Below are 17,498 nucleotides of genomic sequence, written 5' to 3'. Positions count from 1 at the left end.
CTACAGAAGTACTGAAGACACCGGTATAGAAAGCTCTTATGGACTAGAGCTTTAAGTTAAAGTAATCAGGAGGGCTGGCAAACAGTGAATTTAAATGTTTAACCATAGGCCCTTAAACCACTTGAACATCTTTCCCCTTTACAAATGCTGGCTTGCTTGTTGCCTCTACCAGCACTTCTGGCAGCTATGTGTTTTGTTTATATGTTCTCTCCCCTGCCATTTCTTCTTCTCTGAGCTTTCTCCAGCTTAGGAAGTTTTAATTTTTTACACTGTCATCTTGTTGGAAACTGTCAGAGGAAAACTGCAAGTGCCAAAGCAGCAAAGTTGGAAGTGGAAATGAGGTCAACTATTTATTTTCCTTTCTTTATTTTTAACCATATGGAATTTGCTAGTGTTTCTCTGAGATGGGATGACTTTAATTTCTGTGAAGCTTTCTTGCATCTTTGTGTATTTTTTTTAAAGCACATTTTTAAACATAAATGTAGAATCAAAATGTAGAGTCCATTGCATATGTTCTAGCTCCTTGTGCTCTGCACACAGAGTAGGAGCTGCAGCATATTAGTGCTTCTCTGCATGCCAAAAATGGGTCTATATTTTTAGATAGTTCAGCTTACGCTTCTCAAGAAAGAGGGGAAAAACATGTAAGATCTTTCATCTGTATATTGCTTGCTGACTTATAAATATGAGGGAGTATGATTCATCTAACTGGGTTAATAATGACAAGTTCATGCATTATTTATGTTTACTTTTGTTACAAATAGAATAGGAGCATAGGGAATACAATAGACTGATGGTAATGCACAGGTGATGGCACACAGAAGGAATTATTTTGAATAGGCAAACATTCTCTAAACTTTTAAAAAGAATATAGAGTTTTTCTCCTGTGTGTGGTTTTTTTTTTTTTTTAAGTTTCATTGGACTCCAGACCTCATGGTGTGAAATTCTAGCAAATATCCTTAACTATTTTGGAGTCTGATTGATGTTTACACATGAGTATGTTTGGGATAATACTTCAGATGGTTTATTTTTTTATGACTTAAAGAAAAACCAGTCATCTTGAGTCTGCTGTTGAGAAATGCTTTGTTCTTTATTCCTGTCTACTGAATTTGAAGAATAATTAAATGGAGGCTATGAAAGCATTAATCCTTAAGTTAGACATTTGACTACATCATACTCATAAAATAGAATAAAAAAGGAGAAAACTTTGCGTGGGAAGATACCTTGAAAAAGACCTCTTCTCTTTTCCACCTGAATAACCATTCTGGATGTCCACTTGCAGCTTCTACAAGTTTTGAGAGTCTTTTATGTAGGTGTTGTACAGTTTAAACCTTTGCACTTATCTCCTGTATCTGTGACATACAATTTTATTACCTTTGGGAATGGTTGTGTTGTTATGTGCATGTGATGGTACTGCTGAGGACTTAGGAGGTGGATGGTTTCCAGCACTGCCAGCTAAGCATGTGTACACATTGCTCATTCAATTTTTACAGGAAGTACTTTAAAAAAACAACCCCAATACAGAGCTAAAATACAACTTGTTGATTCTGAAGGGCTGTGGTTGGGTCCTGCAGCTTGTTGGGAAGGAGAAAATGTAGGGTGGAGGAAGGGATATACGATTTGTGTTAAGAGTTTGAAAGACCAGATTTTCTGTATTTCTTTAGCTTTTCCATGCAGAGACAATCTGTGTAACCTTTAAAATTGATGAAGGTTCACTTTGGTGGCTGAAATTTCAAGCAAATGCAATAAGGTAGTTTGTTTGAGGAGGAAAGGTGGGGACAGTGGGGCTTTGCTGGTTTGTTTTAACAACAGCTGTTACATATCATGGATTCTGTTCTAGTGAGGCCACCAGGTAACTACAGGGTGATAATATTTTGTATTTTACAATTCTGGGGAGACTGAAGCATTCATAATTGGAAATATTTTTTCCTTGAAATTTTAGTATTCTTTCATCTCTGGACTCTGGATGGGTTACACTAAAGGAGACGTTGATGTCCCTGACATTATTCCTGAAGAAATAAAAGCATTTGTTCCTACATGATGCAAAGTTTTTTATGTAATTTGAACATTTGAAATCCATCTTCATTTAGGCATTTCAGAGCTTCTTGAAAAAAATTGCATTTTAAAAGAACAGCATAAAATACCAAAAAAATAAGTACCTCATCCAAGGGCAACTTTCGCTGAACTGCTGTAAAAGTTATTCTGATTTTTTTCCCTCTTTGTGTTATTCTAAAGTATTTTGGGTTTTGCTCCTCATAGCAACCAATAATTTTGAATAGTTACAGTTTAAACTCTTTGCCTAGATATTACGATCCATACCTTGAATGTTTTCCCTGAATCATAAAGGAGTTGATATACAATCTTTTCCTAGCTATCTTATTCCTACAGTCTTTCTTTGTTCTTTTAACTTACTAAAATATTATCGTACAGATACTTAACAAAAACCATGATTATTTTACCACTGTCTTAATTGGAAATAATTTTTATCTTCTTGAAGTACTTATTTTCTCTTGAATTACTTACATACTAAAGACCTCATTAAATTCTTGTTTCAAAGTTTACATGAGATAAGGCAGATGTATTGCTTTTAAAAACAAATGGAAAATATTGGAATGGTGGCTATTTTACAGGCCAGCATTGTCTTTATAACTTCTGTCAGAGTAAGATGCTATGTATTGGGAGAGTAGCAAATATGCTTTATGGAATAGGTCTGAAGAGGCTGGAAAGTAAACAAGGTTAATATAAAATATGCTTATGAACTTAAAATAATCAGTGCTAAAAATTGTATGCTTTTTTCCATATAATTTAAATGAGGAAATAAGGCAATGTAAAAATTAGTGATCTTATTTTGCAGACACTGTTAGATGAGATATTTATAATCAGCAATAATTCTGGAGATTTCCTGCTGGTTTGGGTTATACTGTTTCTAGAGTGAGTTTAATTAACTCATGTTGCTTTCATCTTTGATTACTGGCTGTGCTGATAAACATGCCCATAAGGCAGGGATAGGAAAATAATATGTAAGATTTCCTTGTGAAACTTTCTGAAATGTGTGTATTAAGGCAGTTTATGTTCTATGCCTAAATATATTAACTGATTTGGTGTAATTTTCTTGTTACAGATTCAGAATATGAACAACATAATCACTTTTCCATTGGACAGTTTGCTGAAGGGAGACTTGAAAGGAGTTAAAGGGGTATGTCTTTCCTCCTATTAATGTATAGGATTGTTGTTGGTACAGTAGATACCTTTAGCAAGTGTATTAATCTTACATGTTGGAAGGTGTAGGATACTCAAGTAATGTATTAGCTCAGTAAACAAGACTTTGGGGGGTTTTGTTTGGTTTTTGGGGTTTTTTGTGAATGAAGTCATCCCTTCTGTTTGTGGATTCACAAACCTCATGTTCTTGAGTGTGTATACAAAACAACATTTGAGGAGTTTAAAAGCAGGCCTGAGATACAGAAGATAAGCAGAGAAAGTGGTGTAAGATTCAGATATTTACTTAGTTGAATTAAGGGTAGTACTATATTTTAAGGGATTATTAGCATTTAGCATTTTAAACTTACCTGGAACTATTAAGAAACACACATTAGATGACTGTATGAGCATAGGATTTTTCTTAAAGAAGCTGAAATCGATTTGTTTATACCCCAAGGACATTTCCTATTTGAAATAACAGCAACTTAAGACTCAAATGATGATATGTTTATGATAAATTTCAGAGCCTATGGTGAGCGAACTTACTTGGCTTTTACTTTGTTTACTGGTGAGCAAACAGGAAGTGACTGGCAGCTATTGTTCTAGGGCATCGAAGGAAGGAGGAAAATATGTACATAGACTAAAGTTGGTTTCTGTAAATTACTGGAGGATAAATAGATTATTTAATAAAATATTATCTTTGTGTTTGCTTACCACATTTCACTTGTGTTCTTCTCTATGTCATTGTACATTTAGTACAATACACTGTTTCCCCACTGCCTTGAGAATATAATCAAATGCTACTTCAGTTAATTTAATAATTGTCTCAATAATTAATTAACATGTAAAAGTTAGTTCCTAATCTGTAGTTGCAAAGTTTTTCCAGTGTCTTACAGTTGTAGTTGTTCTCTTGAACTTCATCAAAATTTCAGCTCAGATTTTTAGACATCAGTGAAATAACTTTACAACTTGTTAAGATAATTTTATCTAAATCACCTTATTTAGAGGAAAGAAAATAAAGGAATTTGGAATATAAGTAGTTCAGAATTCTCACGGAATTAGTTTTGCTGAGCCATAAGGTCTATACTGTTCCAATTAAGTTAGTAGAAAATTGATTTTTGTTAAACTTTGGTGTGATGAATCAAGTTCCTAGCCAAGGCTATACCGCAGCCTGGGGACAGGGACTTTTTTCCAGTAGAGCCAGAGACAGAATGATGAGAAAGTAGTCACTTTGATTAATTGCATTGTGTGGTCTTGGGATAACATGTTGTTATAACTTTTAAGGAGTAAAATGGAGCTGTAAAAATCATAGTAAAGAGCATCCTATAGATGCTTTTAAAAACATGAGTGTATTAATTCTCTTTAAAAGATTGGCTTTCCTATGTGCAAGATTGCACAACCCTTAGAAGAAGGAGTGAAGTCCCTTATTCTAGTAGGCACTGCAAGTGGCCAAGGTGAGTCTTCATTGTTAGAGCCACAGTATTTTTCATGTAAATAGCTGGATGTTATTTTTTCTCTTTTCTTGACAGGACCTGAAAAAACCCTTTGATAAAGCTTGGAAGGACTACGAAACAAAAGTGTATGTATCTTTTAAACTTTTATCTAAGAGGGAAATGTAACTGAAATCTGTAGAGGTTATTTCTTCATGCTGAGGTTAGATGCTCTCAGCAAGTGCAGCATGTACTAGAAGTGGATGTACACCTATCTGAGCCTTGTGAGTTGTGTTTTATGTTGTGGATCTAACCCTACTTAGCATAAGCCACTTGTTTGAAGTTACCAGATACACTGTTCAAACAAACAGCTATAAAATAAGTTTATAAAAAGCGTAATTTTATATCTAGCTAAATAAATTGAATGAGTCAACAAAGCTCAACACCTAATATCAAACACAATTTATTCTGGTTCCTAGTAAATCTTAAGTGATTCAGTGTCCTACATCAGGGACAGTTGTTTCTAGGGTTGGCCAGATCATTTGTATCAGTACAGGTGACAGTCTCTGAAGTAGAATTTTGTAGTGAGTTTTATTCCACATTACAGTATTACTTGGATTGACTATCAGTTTTTTGTCACATGTACAGTATCTTTGTTCTTCTGAAATAATGCTGCCTTGCATCAGACCATCTCTGATGATACAGGTACAGAAGAATCACATATGATGACACTATTTAACATAACTTGCAGATCCACAGCCAGCTAGACTGGCTGAAAATCAAGCACCATTTATGTATTCCTTTTTAATTGCACAAAGTTATAATGGTTCTCTGGTGCCCACTTAGTTAGTCTGTCTGAAGTCTTCAGAAATTATTCCTGTAGCTGGTTTACCCACAAAAGGAACCAGTTAGTTAAATTTCATTAATTCCTTTTGTGAATAACAATGAGAATGGGCTAGTTATTGCTTTCTAGCATCAAATTGTGAGGAAGACCTGTGTGGCTTTTCATTTTTGAAGTTGCCTAGCTATAGCTGGATTTTCATAAAAAGACATTCTGAAATACTGAGATAAACCTCTGGTCTGACACTCTAAATCCATAGAAGATTGTGTTGGTTCCAGTGTTTTATGTTCCTGACACCAGTGAACAGTCTCATTTGGTGCCATACCAGTTAATGACTATTGAAGTAATTAAGATTTCTAATCATTGCCTGTGGCATAGTTGATCTCTGAAGACAGGCCTTAAAGAATAGTCCTATAATTTAGTCTGCTGTTGTCTAGCACTGCTTGATTGCTGGATCTGAAAGCATGTTTACTTGTGTGTGACTATTCATACTGACAACCCACGATATGCAGAATTTAAAATAAATTTGTGCACTTCTGGGACATACACCAAGAGGAATGTAGTACTGGACCAAGACCTCTAGTGCTTTTAGGATTAATATTCACTAGGATGAGTGTGTTGAAGTGATGTAAAGATTTGTACTTGATCATCAGTTTATTCAGAGCTGGCATTTCAGAGTCAGATATACCAGAAATATTTTCAGTTGTTATTTAATTTAGTTAAGTACTTGAGAAGTAAGAATTCCCCTTAGAAAATGTATTTGTATATTTGGGGATTTTCATTTGAGGTTTTGGACATGTTGGAAATGTTATTTTGTGTGCTGTGTCATTCAGGACCTGAAAATGTGATGCTGACTGTTTTCTGTCTGTGGCATTGAATCCATTGCTGCTTGTATGATATAATGAGATTTTTTTCTTTTTCTTTCAACTGGCAATCCTTTAGAAAACCTTTTTTATGACTTTGCTTTCAAGTAAGACACTTTGGTTTTGATCTGAAATGGGTTTCCTTTTTTAACTTGCAGTTATCTCTACTTTCTGCAAGATTTTTTAACAAATGAAGCAGAACTACTTGACAATGCTCATTTCTAAGATATTTATGTGTCAGGTTATTCAACATGCAAAAGTTGAAGGTAGCACACATTCATCAGGAAATTTTTTCAGATCCATGAACCATTTTTTTGGTATTTCTAAGTGGTGGGCTGATACAATTACTGAGTGCTGTATTTTTTTTTAAGTGGTTAGATGAAAGCTCTACATCAATATTTTGAAGTTTTAAGCTCTTAGTCAAGTCTGTTGGACTCCTTGACTTTGATGAAGACCAAAGGATCATTTGCTTGAGGCTCCAAATACAGAGCCTGGGAATTCTGTGAACAAGACAATTCTTTCAAATAATGGGCTGTCCTTGTTTTGCTTTTTTTTTTTTTTTTGTAGGCTGTTCTACAACAGCAGAAGTTGCTTTTCATGGCATAAGGTTGGCAGTCAGGGAGTATTGTTTTTCGGTGCAAGCTGTGTTGCTTATACCAAGGAGAAGACCAGTTTTCCATGGTTTTGTTGAGTTAAATTCAGTCTTGGAACTTCCTTGAGACCCCTGCCCCTGCAGTTGGACTGTGGGATTTGTCAGACCTCTTGTACATAAGATCAGTTCCCAGATAAATTGAGATGTTACGACATCTCATTATGGAGCATTTGTCTTTAAAAACCAGAGATAGGAATTTTAATGATGCAATTTTCAGTTTAGGGTGAGAATATTAATTTGAGCTTGAATTTGTTCAGGTCAGTTTTTTTCTCATACTAATTTTATGACATAGGAAAACAGTGAGGTTTCTCTGGGTTGCTATTACATATACATGCTACTGAGGTTTCTTAAGAAAATAACTCTTTTCATTCTGTGGCTGTCCCGAATGGATCTAAACTTCCTTATAACTGTGTGTTTTGATCATCTGTAGCAGTGGGTGGGTGCAGAATCACCTCAAGAAGTCTTAATTGCAAATTTTGGGGGGTTTGTTGTGGTATCTTCATTCTCTCTGCTTTAATAAAAAGGACAAAGGAATCTGGAGAGGTAACCCACCTGCAGCTTGTGTTGCCAGAGTAGAATGGTGGATGTAGATGCTGATAGCCAGAGGTTTTGCTCAGCCTTATTCAGTCTGTTACTTTAGATAACTCCTTGTTTGGATTGTGCCTAAAATTAATTCTAGGTATGTGCTTAGTGAGCTATCTTTTCCTGTGATATTTCTTCTTACATATGAATAACTCCTTTTAAAATTCTTCCCCCTTGTTTTTTCTTATTTTCTTTTTCCATTTTGGTTAACAAACTACTCAAGGCTGCTAGGCTGCTCTTTTTCTGCACATGCCTCTATATCATATGCTTAACATCATATTGTTCATCTGCATTTCCTAGTCACAAGTACAGACCTGTGAAGCTATGTGCCAGATAATGAAGTGGTTTTTTTGTAGTCTGTTGGGAAGTGACAGTTTTCATATTGATTGCTGTCTTTATAAGGAGAAATTTTAAGCTTATTTATCATGCTGTCTCATCTTTGTTCCTTGCACCTTTGTGATAACCTCATGGGTACAAATATACCCAAGTGTGACATGTTTGAAAAGAAAGAAAGTTAATTTAGAAATGGCACCTGCTGTGCTTTATTCCCATAATGATTTTTGAGATTCAACCTCTGTATGTAATTAAGTGTGTTTAAAAATTCCCATGTATCTAGTTCTTGTTTGGGAGAGAGATGTTAAGATCCATTCTGATGCTCTTGGATCACCATCCATCATTGTTGATTATAAAGCACCTCCTTTGCCCTGTAGCCACCTAACTTCTCAGACTATTTTCCTAAGGATCATCTTAGCTAAAATAACTGAGGGAAGCTGGATCCCTATTTCTCTGTACCCTGGTGCTGCTCTTGTGTAAAGTAGTAGGAGGAGCAAGTAACCTATAGCTTCATGCATACCTACTTCAGTCAAAAATTGGGACTATCCTGAGATGATATTCATGAACAATTTATCTTTTCTCACCATCATTCATTTACATGACTCAGTTGGAGCCATAAAGATTTTAAAATGTTTTTAAAGCCTTAAAGCAGTGCATTTCTGATGGGACCTCAGTTACAGTTGTTGTTTCCCACATAAGAGCTGCCAGATGCTGCCAGCCACCAGAGCAGCACAGCAGGACTGGTCTGTATCCTTTGGGAGAGCCGTTTCAGACTGGGCTCTTCTTGTTACGAGGCAGTTGCTTTCCTCTGTGTACTTAAACACTAATGGAAGGCGTGCTGGGGGACCATATGGGGAAGGAGTACACGTGTCATAAGAACTGCTCATTCTCCCAGCAGACAGATCGGATTCAGCAAGGCGCTGAGCCAGATATCACCCACATGCTTCAGTTTGATCGGTCCTGTTGTGGTAGATTCTGAGGTAAAGACTTTGTATCAATTTTACACAGGAAATAGAAGCATAAACTTACTGCAGCATATTATTCACAATATTTTTTTTTATCTGAATATGTCTGTATTCTGGACATAAACCTGATTTTCCTGAAAAGAAAAAAATGTTAATTTTTTAAAATAGAGATGTCTTATTTTGGGGCCTGGTGTTTTGTCTTCAGAAGTCTTCTTTAATATGTGTTGTGCTAGTGCTAGGAAATGTAAAGGTTTAATGGAAACTAATGAACTATTTCTGGGAAGGCTGATTACCTCTCCTTCTTTGCCATTCTTCTTTTAAAAACTGGGCATGAGGTCTCTTTTGCACAAGTGAGTGAAGAGAACAAGTTGTTTGAATGTGCTTATGGCATTTTAAGATCCAGGTGTTAACAATACAGTACTGTGAAGAAATGCAAGCGCTCATATCTAGAAATAACTGTCATTGATTTGTTTCTGAACTATTTGAAGTCAATGGAAAAATGAACAAAGTCAAATACAATAATCTGTTAAGATGTCTGCACAACTGTTTGTTTAAGTGATGCTATTTCCTGTTTAGTAAACTCATGTTTTACACAATATGAAACAATTTTATCTGAATGTTCTGCAAGCGTTTCTCAATTTACTTCCTCAGAGCTCTAACTTGAATCAGAAGACCATTGATATTCATAGCTCCTAGATATTTCTGCCATGTTTCCTTTTAATGCAAGTACGTAAGTCGAAGTGGAGGTTGCAGCTTGTAAATAGTGATATAGAATGAAAGTGCTAAACAAGGTTGCTTAAATATAGAATCATAGAATAGAATAATACAATTATTTAAGTTTGAAAATACATTTAAGATTATCAAGTTCAACCATAAATCTAACGCTGCCAAGTCCACATCTAAAGTACGTCCCTAAGTGTTACATCTACACATCTGAATACCTGCAGGGATAGCGACTCAGCCACTCCCCTGGGCAGCCTGTTCCAATGCTTGGCAACCCTTTCCAGAAGATTTTTTTTTTTTTTCTAATATCCAATCAAAACTTCCCCTGGTGTAATTTGAGGCAGTTTCTTTTTGTGCTATTTCTTGTTTCCTGTGAGAGAAAACTGAAATTCCACTGCTAATTCCTCCTTTCAGGTAGTTATAAAGAGTCATAAGGTCCCCTCGAGCCTCATTTTCAGCAACATAACGAATCCAAGCTCCCTCAGCCACTTCTCATCAGATGTGTGCTCCAGACCTTTCACCAGCTTTGTTGCTCTTCTCTGGACTTGCTGCAACACCTCAATGTCTTTGAAGGGCCCAGAACTGGACATGGCACTTGAGGTGTGGAGTCAGTGGCGCAGAGTACAGGGGGATAATCACTGCCCTGGTCCTGTTGACCACACTGTTACTGATACAGGCCAGAATGCCACTGGCCTTCTTGGCCACCTGGGCACATACTGGCTTGTGCTCAGCTGGCATCTGACCAGGACCTCCAGGCTCTTTTCTGACAGGCAGCTTTCCAGCCACTCTGTCCCCAGCCTGTAGCGCTTCTTGGGGTTGCTGCGATCCAAGCGTGGGACCTGGTGCTTGGCCTTATTGAACTTCATACCATTGGCCTTTCCCTATCAATCCAGCCTGTCCAGATCCCTCAGCTGAGTCTTACTACCCTCCAGCAGATCCACATACCCCCCCAGCTTAGTGTCATCTGAAGACTTACTGGGAATGCACTCAATCCCCTTTTCCAGGTGATTCATAGAGATATTAATCAGGACTGGTCCCAGCACCGAGCCTGGGGAATACCACTAGTGACCAGTCACCAGCTGGAGTAATTCCATTCACCATCATCCTCCGGGCCTGGCTCTTCAGGCAGTTCTTTTGCCCAGTGAACAGTGGGCCTGTTCAAGCCATGAGCAGCCAGTTTCTCCAGGAGAATCCCATGGGAAACAGTGTCAAAGGCTTTACTGAAGGCCAGGTAACCACACCCACAATACACTGTTTCAAGTCTAAGATTTCATATTAAGTATTTTTATTTTGAAAGAGGTTACCTACAAATAAAATGTAAAAGTCTTTGAATGAATCTCCAGTTGTTATGGGTGAAATGATGAAAATATCGGAGCACATTTCACTCCTTCTCTCCTCTTCCCCTTTATGATTCAGAGCAGGATGTATGGAAGGGAAAACCTTTCAAGCATTTCCAAAAGGAAAAGATCACTTCTTCATTGAGGACTTGAGTGTTAAGAGAGACATACTTTACTGTGAGCATTGACAGACAGTAGGGTGAAATGAAATGGAGACTCTTTCACCAAAAAGCTGGAGGGCCCAAGCCTGGAGAGTCAGGCTGAAAAGGAAGACTAGACAAAGAAAGGATATTAGAACTGAAAATGTCTAATATTATTTTGTCAAACAAAATAGCCTTCAGAAGCACTTCTTTTTCCAGAGAGCTATCAATTCAAGTTGTTCCTTCCAGGTGCTATTCTCAGTCTCTTCACCTTTTCATGTATGTACCCAGACTCAGCCTGGCTGACTGCTGTATGGAGGAGAATATGTATGGAGGAGAATGACAGAGTTGCTTGCCAGCCAGTTCACTACTGCTGCATGTACACAGGGTGCTCTGATTTTTTACCCTTATTGACTGGCAGAAAATAAATACAAGTCTTTGGTGCTTATTTATACCACAGTCTGTATGACAAAATGGATTTATTTGAAATGAAAATTGTGATTTATATTGAAAGATGGTTGCTTTTCAAATTGAAGTGGTAAAAATAGTCCTATATTGGAAACTGAATGGGTGAGACCATTCACTTTGTATCTCTTTGACTTTACTGTTGTAATTCTTCACCCTGTATTTCAGCTTTGCTTGTCTGTTGCACACATAAGAGCTCACTGTATATTAGTTATGTGCAGCTGTCTTGTAAATGGACTGACGTGTGCTCACATTTGAATCTTAGTCAGCAAAGTATGTATATGTGATATGTGCTGCATGAGCTCCAAGAATAGCAGCATTACAAAACATTTGCTGCTTTCTTATTGCTTCTAGGGTATTTTTTAGAGTTTTCACGATTTTCTTATTCATTTGGGTTAATTGATCTGCCTGGAAAACCTGAATACCCTGCAACATTTGGAAATCTCTCAGTGTAATGTTACAGGACTGTCTTTGCCAAAAGAATTTGGTTAATGTCACAATAGACTGACATTTGAAGCTGAGTTGATCCTTGCATTTGGATAGGACACTCAGCTAGCCTTTAGCACTCAGAAGTTGTTTTGTGTGCAAAACAGCTGTGAGAGGGGGTTCTTTTTTTCTGTAGAAACAAAGTGTCCTGTAGTATCAGTCAGATAGGAGGTAGCCTATTATTGTGGCAAAACAACAGGGTAAATTCTGAATTACAAAGATGAATACGTAGTTAGATATTAAAAGCAAAAATAATGAGGAAATGCAAATGTGAAATGCATGAGGCATATATCTCTGTTTCTTGTCACTCAGAGGTGATTTGGGGTTTTTGGTAAAGCATCTTTTTGAGTTTTTGAAAACAGGTAGCCTGAAGTTCCACCAAATGGCTTCAAGGATATCTTTCTCTGAATTGCTTGATAGAGGTCAGTACATTTTCATCTTGGTTTCACTATTTTTTTGCCAGTGGAGTATGATTTATCCTTTAAAGAGCAGAAAGCACTCTTTCACCAAAATCTAGTTTTCTTTAGGAGGAATACAATGTATGCTGTGATATTGTGCATAATGTTTGACTGTTTGGCAGTGTTAGCTGTCTTTTGGTTTAACTAACATTGAGAGTGACCTTATGGCATGCTAATAAACTCCTAAGATTTTGGAGATGGTTTCATTTTCTTATGCTTCAGTATTGTTCTCTGTAAAAAATGAAAATACTATACAATGGTAATTGGTAGTTATTAGCCTTCTGACACCTGGTCACATGTTAGTGAGTTCTCTGGCCTCAAGAACTGTTAGGTTAATTTGGAAATTGAGAGAATGGAAACATCCTGCATCTTTCCTCTGAGGTTTGACTGTTTTAGAACTATCAAGTATGATAAAATGTAAACTCTACTAGAGTGTGTGCTAGAAGGGAGCTGCATACTCATAATTTTCTGGGAATTTTTTTTGTAGTGGTTTATCTTTCTTGTTCAGGATTGTCTGGTTAATTCTTGTGTCTGGACTCTTGTTTTCTGTGCTTGCAAAATAGCGTAATTGGCAGTAATTGGGTAAAGAGTGCTGACTTATTCTTCATGAAAACAGAACATTTTGGAATTGAGTTTTAATTCAGGCGACTGGAGGTTTTCAGAACATTTATTTCAAAGGAGAGGAGCTTCCTTCCAAACGTCTGCTTCTGGCAGGATGTGATGGGCTGAGGAGGAGCACAGTGCTGACTGGATGTGCTGGCTGCTGCAATACTGCATAGAGCTGGCTCTGCTGTGCCTGCCCGTGCTAAGAGCACAGTGGGACTTCTTGAATTGTTGCTCAAAATGCTTCCCAGTAGGAATGTTGAAGGGAAGGATTAATGGAATTAATTGTTGTTTTCCCTTGCTGCTTGAGGTGTAATAAGGGGCAGTTCCTCATTTTTGAGAAGTATAAGTACAGAATATTTTGTTGACTGGAAGTCCTTAGACCTTCTAGACATTTTCCCATAATCTGTTAGGGTAATGTTAACATCAAGTTAAGAGAGTACTTGAGACATGTCACCTTTTCAGAGGGAGAGCTAAGAGACACTTGACTACCCAAGGAGGTGGGACAGTTGTGTGTTATTTGTTCCTCTGATCTCCTTCCTGTATACCTTGTTGAAAAGCAACATAGCATTTCCTCAGGAAGCTCTTTTCAGAATTTTGAGGTTCTAAACAGTATGAGTGGCAAACTAAAAGTCTTCAAAAAATAAACACCCTTGTGTATTTTCTTTCCTTTATATATATATATATATATATATATTTATTTATTAGACTTATCTAACTGGGTTGTCAAATTATGCTACTGCATTTAGGGGTAATATGGAGAATAGCTTTAACAAATGCAGAAGTGAGTTTATGGGAATAGGCTAGGCATTGGTTATTCATTTATATTCTGCAGGAGAACCTGTTTTATTCAGAGCTCTTGGAAAATGTTCATGGAAACTTTTAGGGAATTAGGACAGCTGGTCTAGCAGACTTTGAAGTCTGCAACACAGCCGGCTGGTCGGTATTCCCAGTGCCAACTGGCTCAGCAGCAAGTAGAGACAGCAACTGTGATTTTGGCTTAGGAGCCCTGTATATATAGAAGATGACTTGATGACAGGCAAGACTCAATAAATCTGGTGACATAACTGAACTTTGTTAACCAGTGTTTGCTCTGTTGGGATTAAACATCCCCCTATGTTTTCAATTAAAACTCATTATTTTTTCCTGTATTTTCTTTCTTTGGAGTAGGAACTTAGTATGTACTTCTCATTGACTGTCTTTTGGAATATCTGTCAGAACATTACTTTAACAGATGATTAATTAGATTTCAGCTACTGTATGTCATTGCAGATCTTTAGTCATTGTCAAATTTCAAATGAAATGTCATCTGGAAGTAAGTCATATGCAAAGCTACAGGAGTTTGGCTGCGCATCTGTCAGTAGACTTTGTGAAAAATGTGATTTCCTGAGAGGCTGTGGATTTCGCACTTCATTGACTGATTCTTTTTGCCTTATAGTACAAAAATAGAGAAAGAGAAAAAAGAGCATGCTAAGCTTCATGGGATGATTCGTACAGAAATAAGTGGAGCTGAAATTGCAGAAGAGATGGAGAAAGAAAGAAGGTTCTTCCAGTTACAGATGTGTGAGGTAAGATTCAGTGTGAAATAATAATAATAATAATAACAATATTATTATTATTATTATTATTATTATTATGGTGCTGTTTGTAGGAAAATTTTGAAAATTCTTTTAGAATAGCTGTGATATTAAAGGGAAATGCCAAGTTATTTATTGACTCCATTTGTAAAAACATATTTTTCTATTATCATGATGGGCAAACTTTCCAGGGAATTTAGATATTTTCTAATTTCATTAAACAGCTAAATTAATGCAAATAAAATACTAAGAGATTATAAGAGATTATTACACTACTTCTTCACTGTAAGTTATTTTAAGCCCTTGATCATTCTCTGAATTGTTCCCTGTGCTGACAGCTGTTGTGTTATTAGGAGGGGAGGCTCTAGTCTAGCACACTGCTGGGTTGGTACAGGAAAAAAGTGCTGGGGATGGAATCCAGTTGTCTTTCAAGTTGTTTCAGAATGTTTCTACTTCAAAATCTTTGTGATTTTGCAGTATGTTAAATCTGATGTGAATATTTTTGGTCCAATTCATTTAAGGATATGTCTGGTTCTGTGGCTGGAAATTCAAGTTGCTGTGTTCTTTTTTAGTACACATTAGCCCAAAAATACACCATGGGTGTTTCTACTGCCTTTCCTGTGATGATGGTAGCTAATTTGACTCATATGCCAGCATAGCACAACTGCAGTTGTCTTGGATTTACTCTTAGTAACTACGTGCATTCATACATAAGAGAAAAGCTTCACATTCCTATACAGAATCAGACTAAAATGTTCAAAACTGATTAAGGGATTTGAGTAACAAATAAATATATGGATGTTGTCAGCTAATTGCCTATCTGTATCCTTCCTAAGAAAAAACTAGGAGCAGATGCTTCTCTCTTGCTGTGTCACAATAAAGGAAGAGTTCACTTTCGTCAGTTGTGGTGATAATGAAGGGTGAAGTCTATGAAATTGGATCAAATTACCTTAAATGTGGAATAGCTGATGCGTATCCTATATTTCTTCTGATTTTGAGGAAAAGAAGTTTATACTCAGTTACCTCTGAATAATCATGAAAGAGGACTTTGGTTTTGTTTTGATAGTAAGCCAGAAGGGTGACATATTGAAGTTTTATCATAAGTACAGACTAGTTCTCTCTAAATTATGAAAGTGAACGGAATACCAAATGCCTGGAGCTCAATTTTAAATTAACAGGAGCTGGAGAGGTGATTATTGTAACTAAATACTATCCAGTGCACATGTCTACATTTAGGCTCATCATTTGTTTACCTGAACCAGCATAAGAAGCTGCAACATTGAAAGCTGGCACTTGGATGCTGCTTTACTTTAGTTGATTTAAAACATTTAGGTTGTACTGTGAGAAGGGGAAACCTGGATGCATTAGAGCATCATTAAGAACACATTCACTTCTCCGCCTGGAGGTCACTGGTTAAGTTGGTGTTAAAATTTGTTGTCATTTAATGGACAGTTATGGACTGATATTTGATCAATCATACTTCTGCTTGCCTAGCTGACATTTTATGATATTCAGGGGAGGAGCTGCTACTTAATGGGGACTTTGCTTGTGCCTTATGCAAAAGGACAGTAATTACACTTCTTTTGCACTTGACAGTAGATTATTTGAAAAATCTCTTGGTAAACTGTAATTTGCTGTAATTACCATGTATAAGGATTTGATAAAGGAAACTATAAAATCAACAGGAAGATTTTAAAACTTGTTAAAATAAACCTTCACTTCTATTTTAGCAAACTGCTTTCCTCCTTAATGACATCTGTTTAGTAATGAATTTAACAATTAGTGAGATACATTTTTAGGTATGCTGCTGGGTGTTAGAATGGGTTCCTAATTGTACTCCACAAACTCTTTCATGCTTTCTTTAACAGAGACTTTCCTTAAGAGCCCTAAAGGATATTCTAACAATCTGAGCAAATCATAGTGAAATATCCTCACATGGTATCAAAAGTCAGCAGTGACAAAAATCCTTTTTGTGTGATTTAACTCTTGAAGCCACTTCTTGCTGGATTTTCTTGTAGGTTTTGTAAATATGTGACTGTTAAAACTTGTTGAAATATAACTGAAAATAAAATGTAAAAAAAACCCCTGTAGCAGCAATAAATAATTTGTTTTGTGAATTACTGTTTTAACAGTACCTGCTGAAAGTCAATGAAATCAAGATTAAAAAAGGAGTGGACTTGCTTCAGAACTTGATAAAGTATTTTCATGCTCAGTGCAAGTATGTTTTACTTTTCATAATCTCTACACTAACTGGAACAACATTTTGTTTTCAGATTTTGTCATCATCATAACACTTTCCTAGAATTTTCAAAATCTCAAGTTTCAGCTGTTCTTGCTGATGCCTTTTGACAGATTGCTTTTGTCAGATTAGTCATAGCTTTTGTTACTATGTTCTGAAACATGTAATGAGGTTGAGCTTATTACATTGAATATAATTGTATGGTCCAAAGGAATACTGAACAATAATTCGCCGTGTTTATAAACTACTTTTGAAACAGGGCTTTTAGTTTGATCTATTAATTAGTGGTCCATTAGTTTTGATGGGCTTCTTTGAGTGTATCTAACAATGATCTAAATTAATTCTGTGCTTAAGAAAAATAAGTTGCATAAGCAGTGGAATAGAACTATATTGAAAGAATCACTCTTTTTCTAGTTTATTGGAGGAGGACCCAGTAGTAAAACACATAGTTCATATTAGAATTACGTGCTTTTGTTATGATAGTGTTACAAATCTGTCATGTAGCAATGAAGTCACAGCTATAAACTTGAAAGAGCCACTGCTAACCTGTTGAAATCAGTTTTCATCTTAAAACACCAGTCTGCATCTATGTATTTTTTCCTTAAATCT

The 17,498-nt window shown here is 36.4% G+C and overlaps 1 protein-coding gene across 5 annotated transcripts in view; it reads left to right on the top strand.

Moving 5' to 3' along the window:
- Positions 1 to 17,498, top strand: part of ASAP2 (ArfGAP with SH3 domain, ankyrin repeat and PH domain 2) — an 82,475-nt gene that overhangs the window by 28,379 nt on the left and 36,598 nt on the right. For all 5 annotated transcript variants that reach the window (XM_068183489.1, XM_068183487.1, XM_068183486.1 and 2 more), the window contains 4 exons: positions 3,119 to 3,193; positions 4,725 to 4,774; positions 14,512 to 14,641; positions 16,783 to 16,868. In XM_068183489.1, the coding sequence (XP_068039590.1) occupies positions 3,119 to 3,193; positions 4,725 to 4,774; positions 14,512 to 14,641; positions 16,783 to 16,868 (341 nt within the window). The remainder of the gene's footprint in view (positions 1 to 3,118; positions 3,194 to 4,724; positions 4,775 to 14,511; positions 14,642 to 16,782; positions 16,869 to 17,498) is intronic.

The sequence above is a fragment of the Anomalospiza imberbis genome, chromosome 3 (genome assembly GCF_031753505.1).
Source record: "Anomalospiza imberbis isolate Cuckoo-Finch-1a 21T00152 chromosome 3, ASM3175350v1, whole genome shotgun sequence".
NCBI classification, from domain to species: domain Eukaryota; kingdom Metazoa; phylum Chordata; class Aves; order Passeriformes; family Viduidae; genus Anomalospiza; species Anomalospiza imberbis.
Note: the sequence above shows the minus strand (reverse complement) of the source record. Positions and strands in the feature narration are given on the sequence as shown.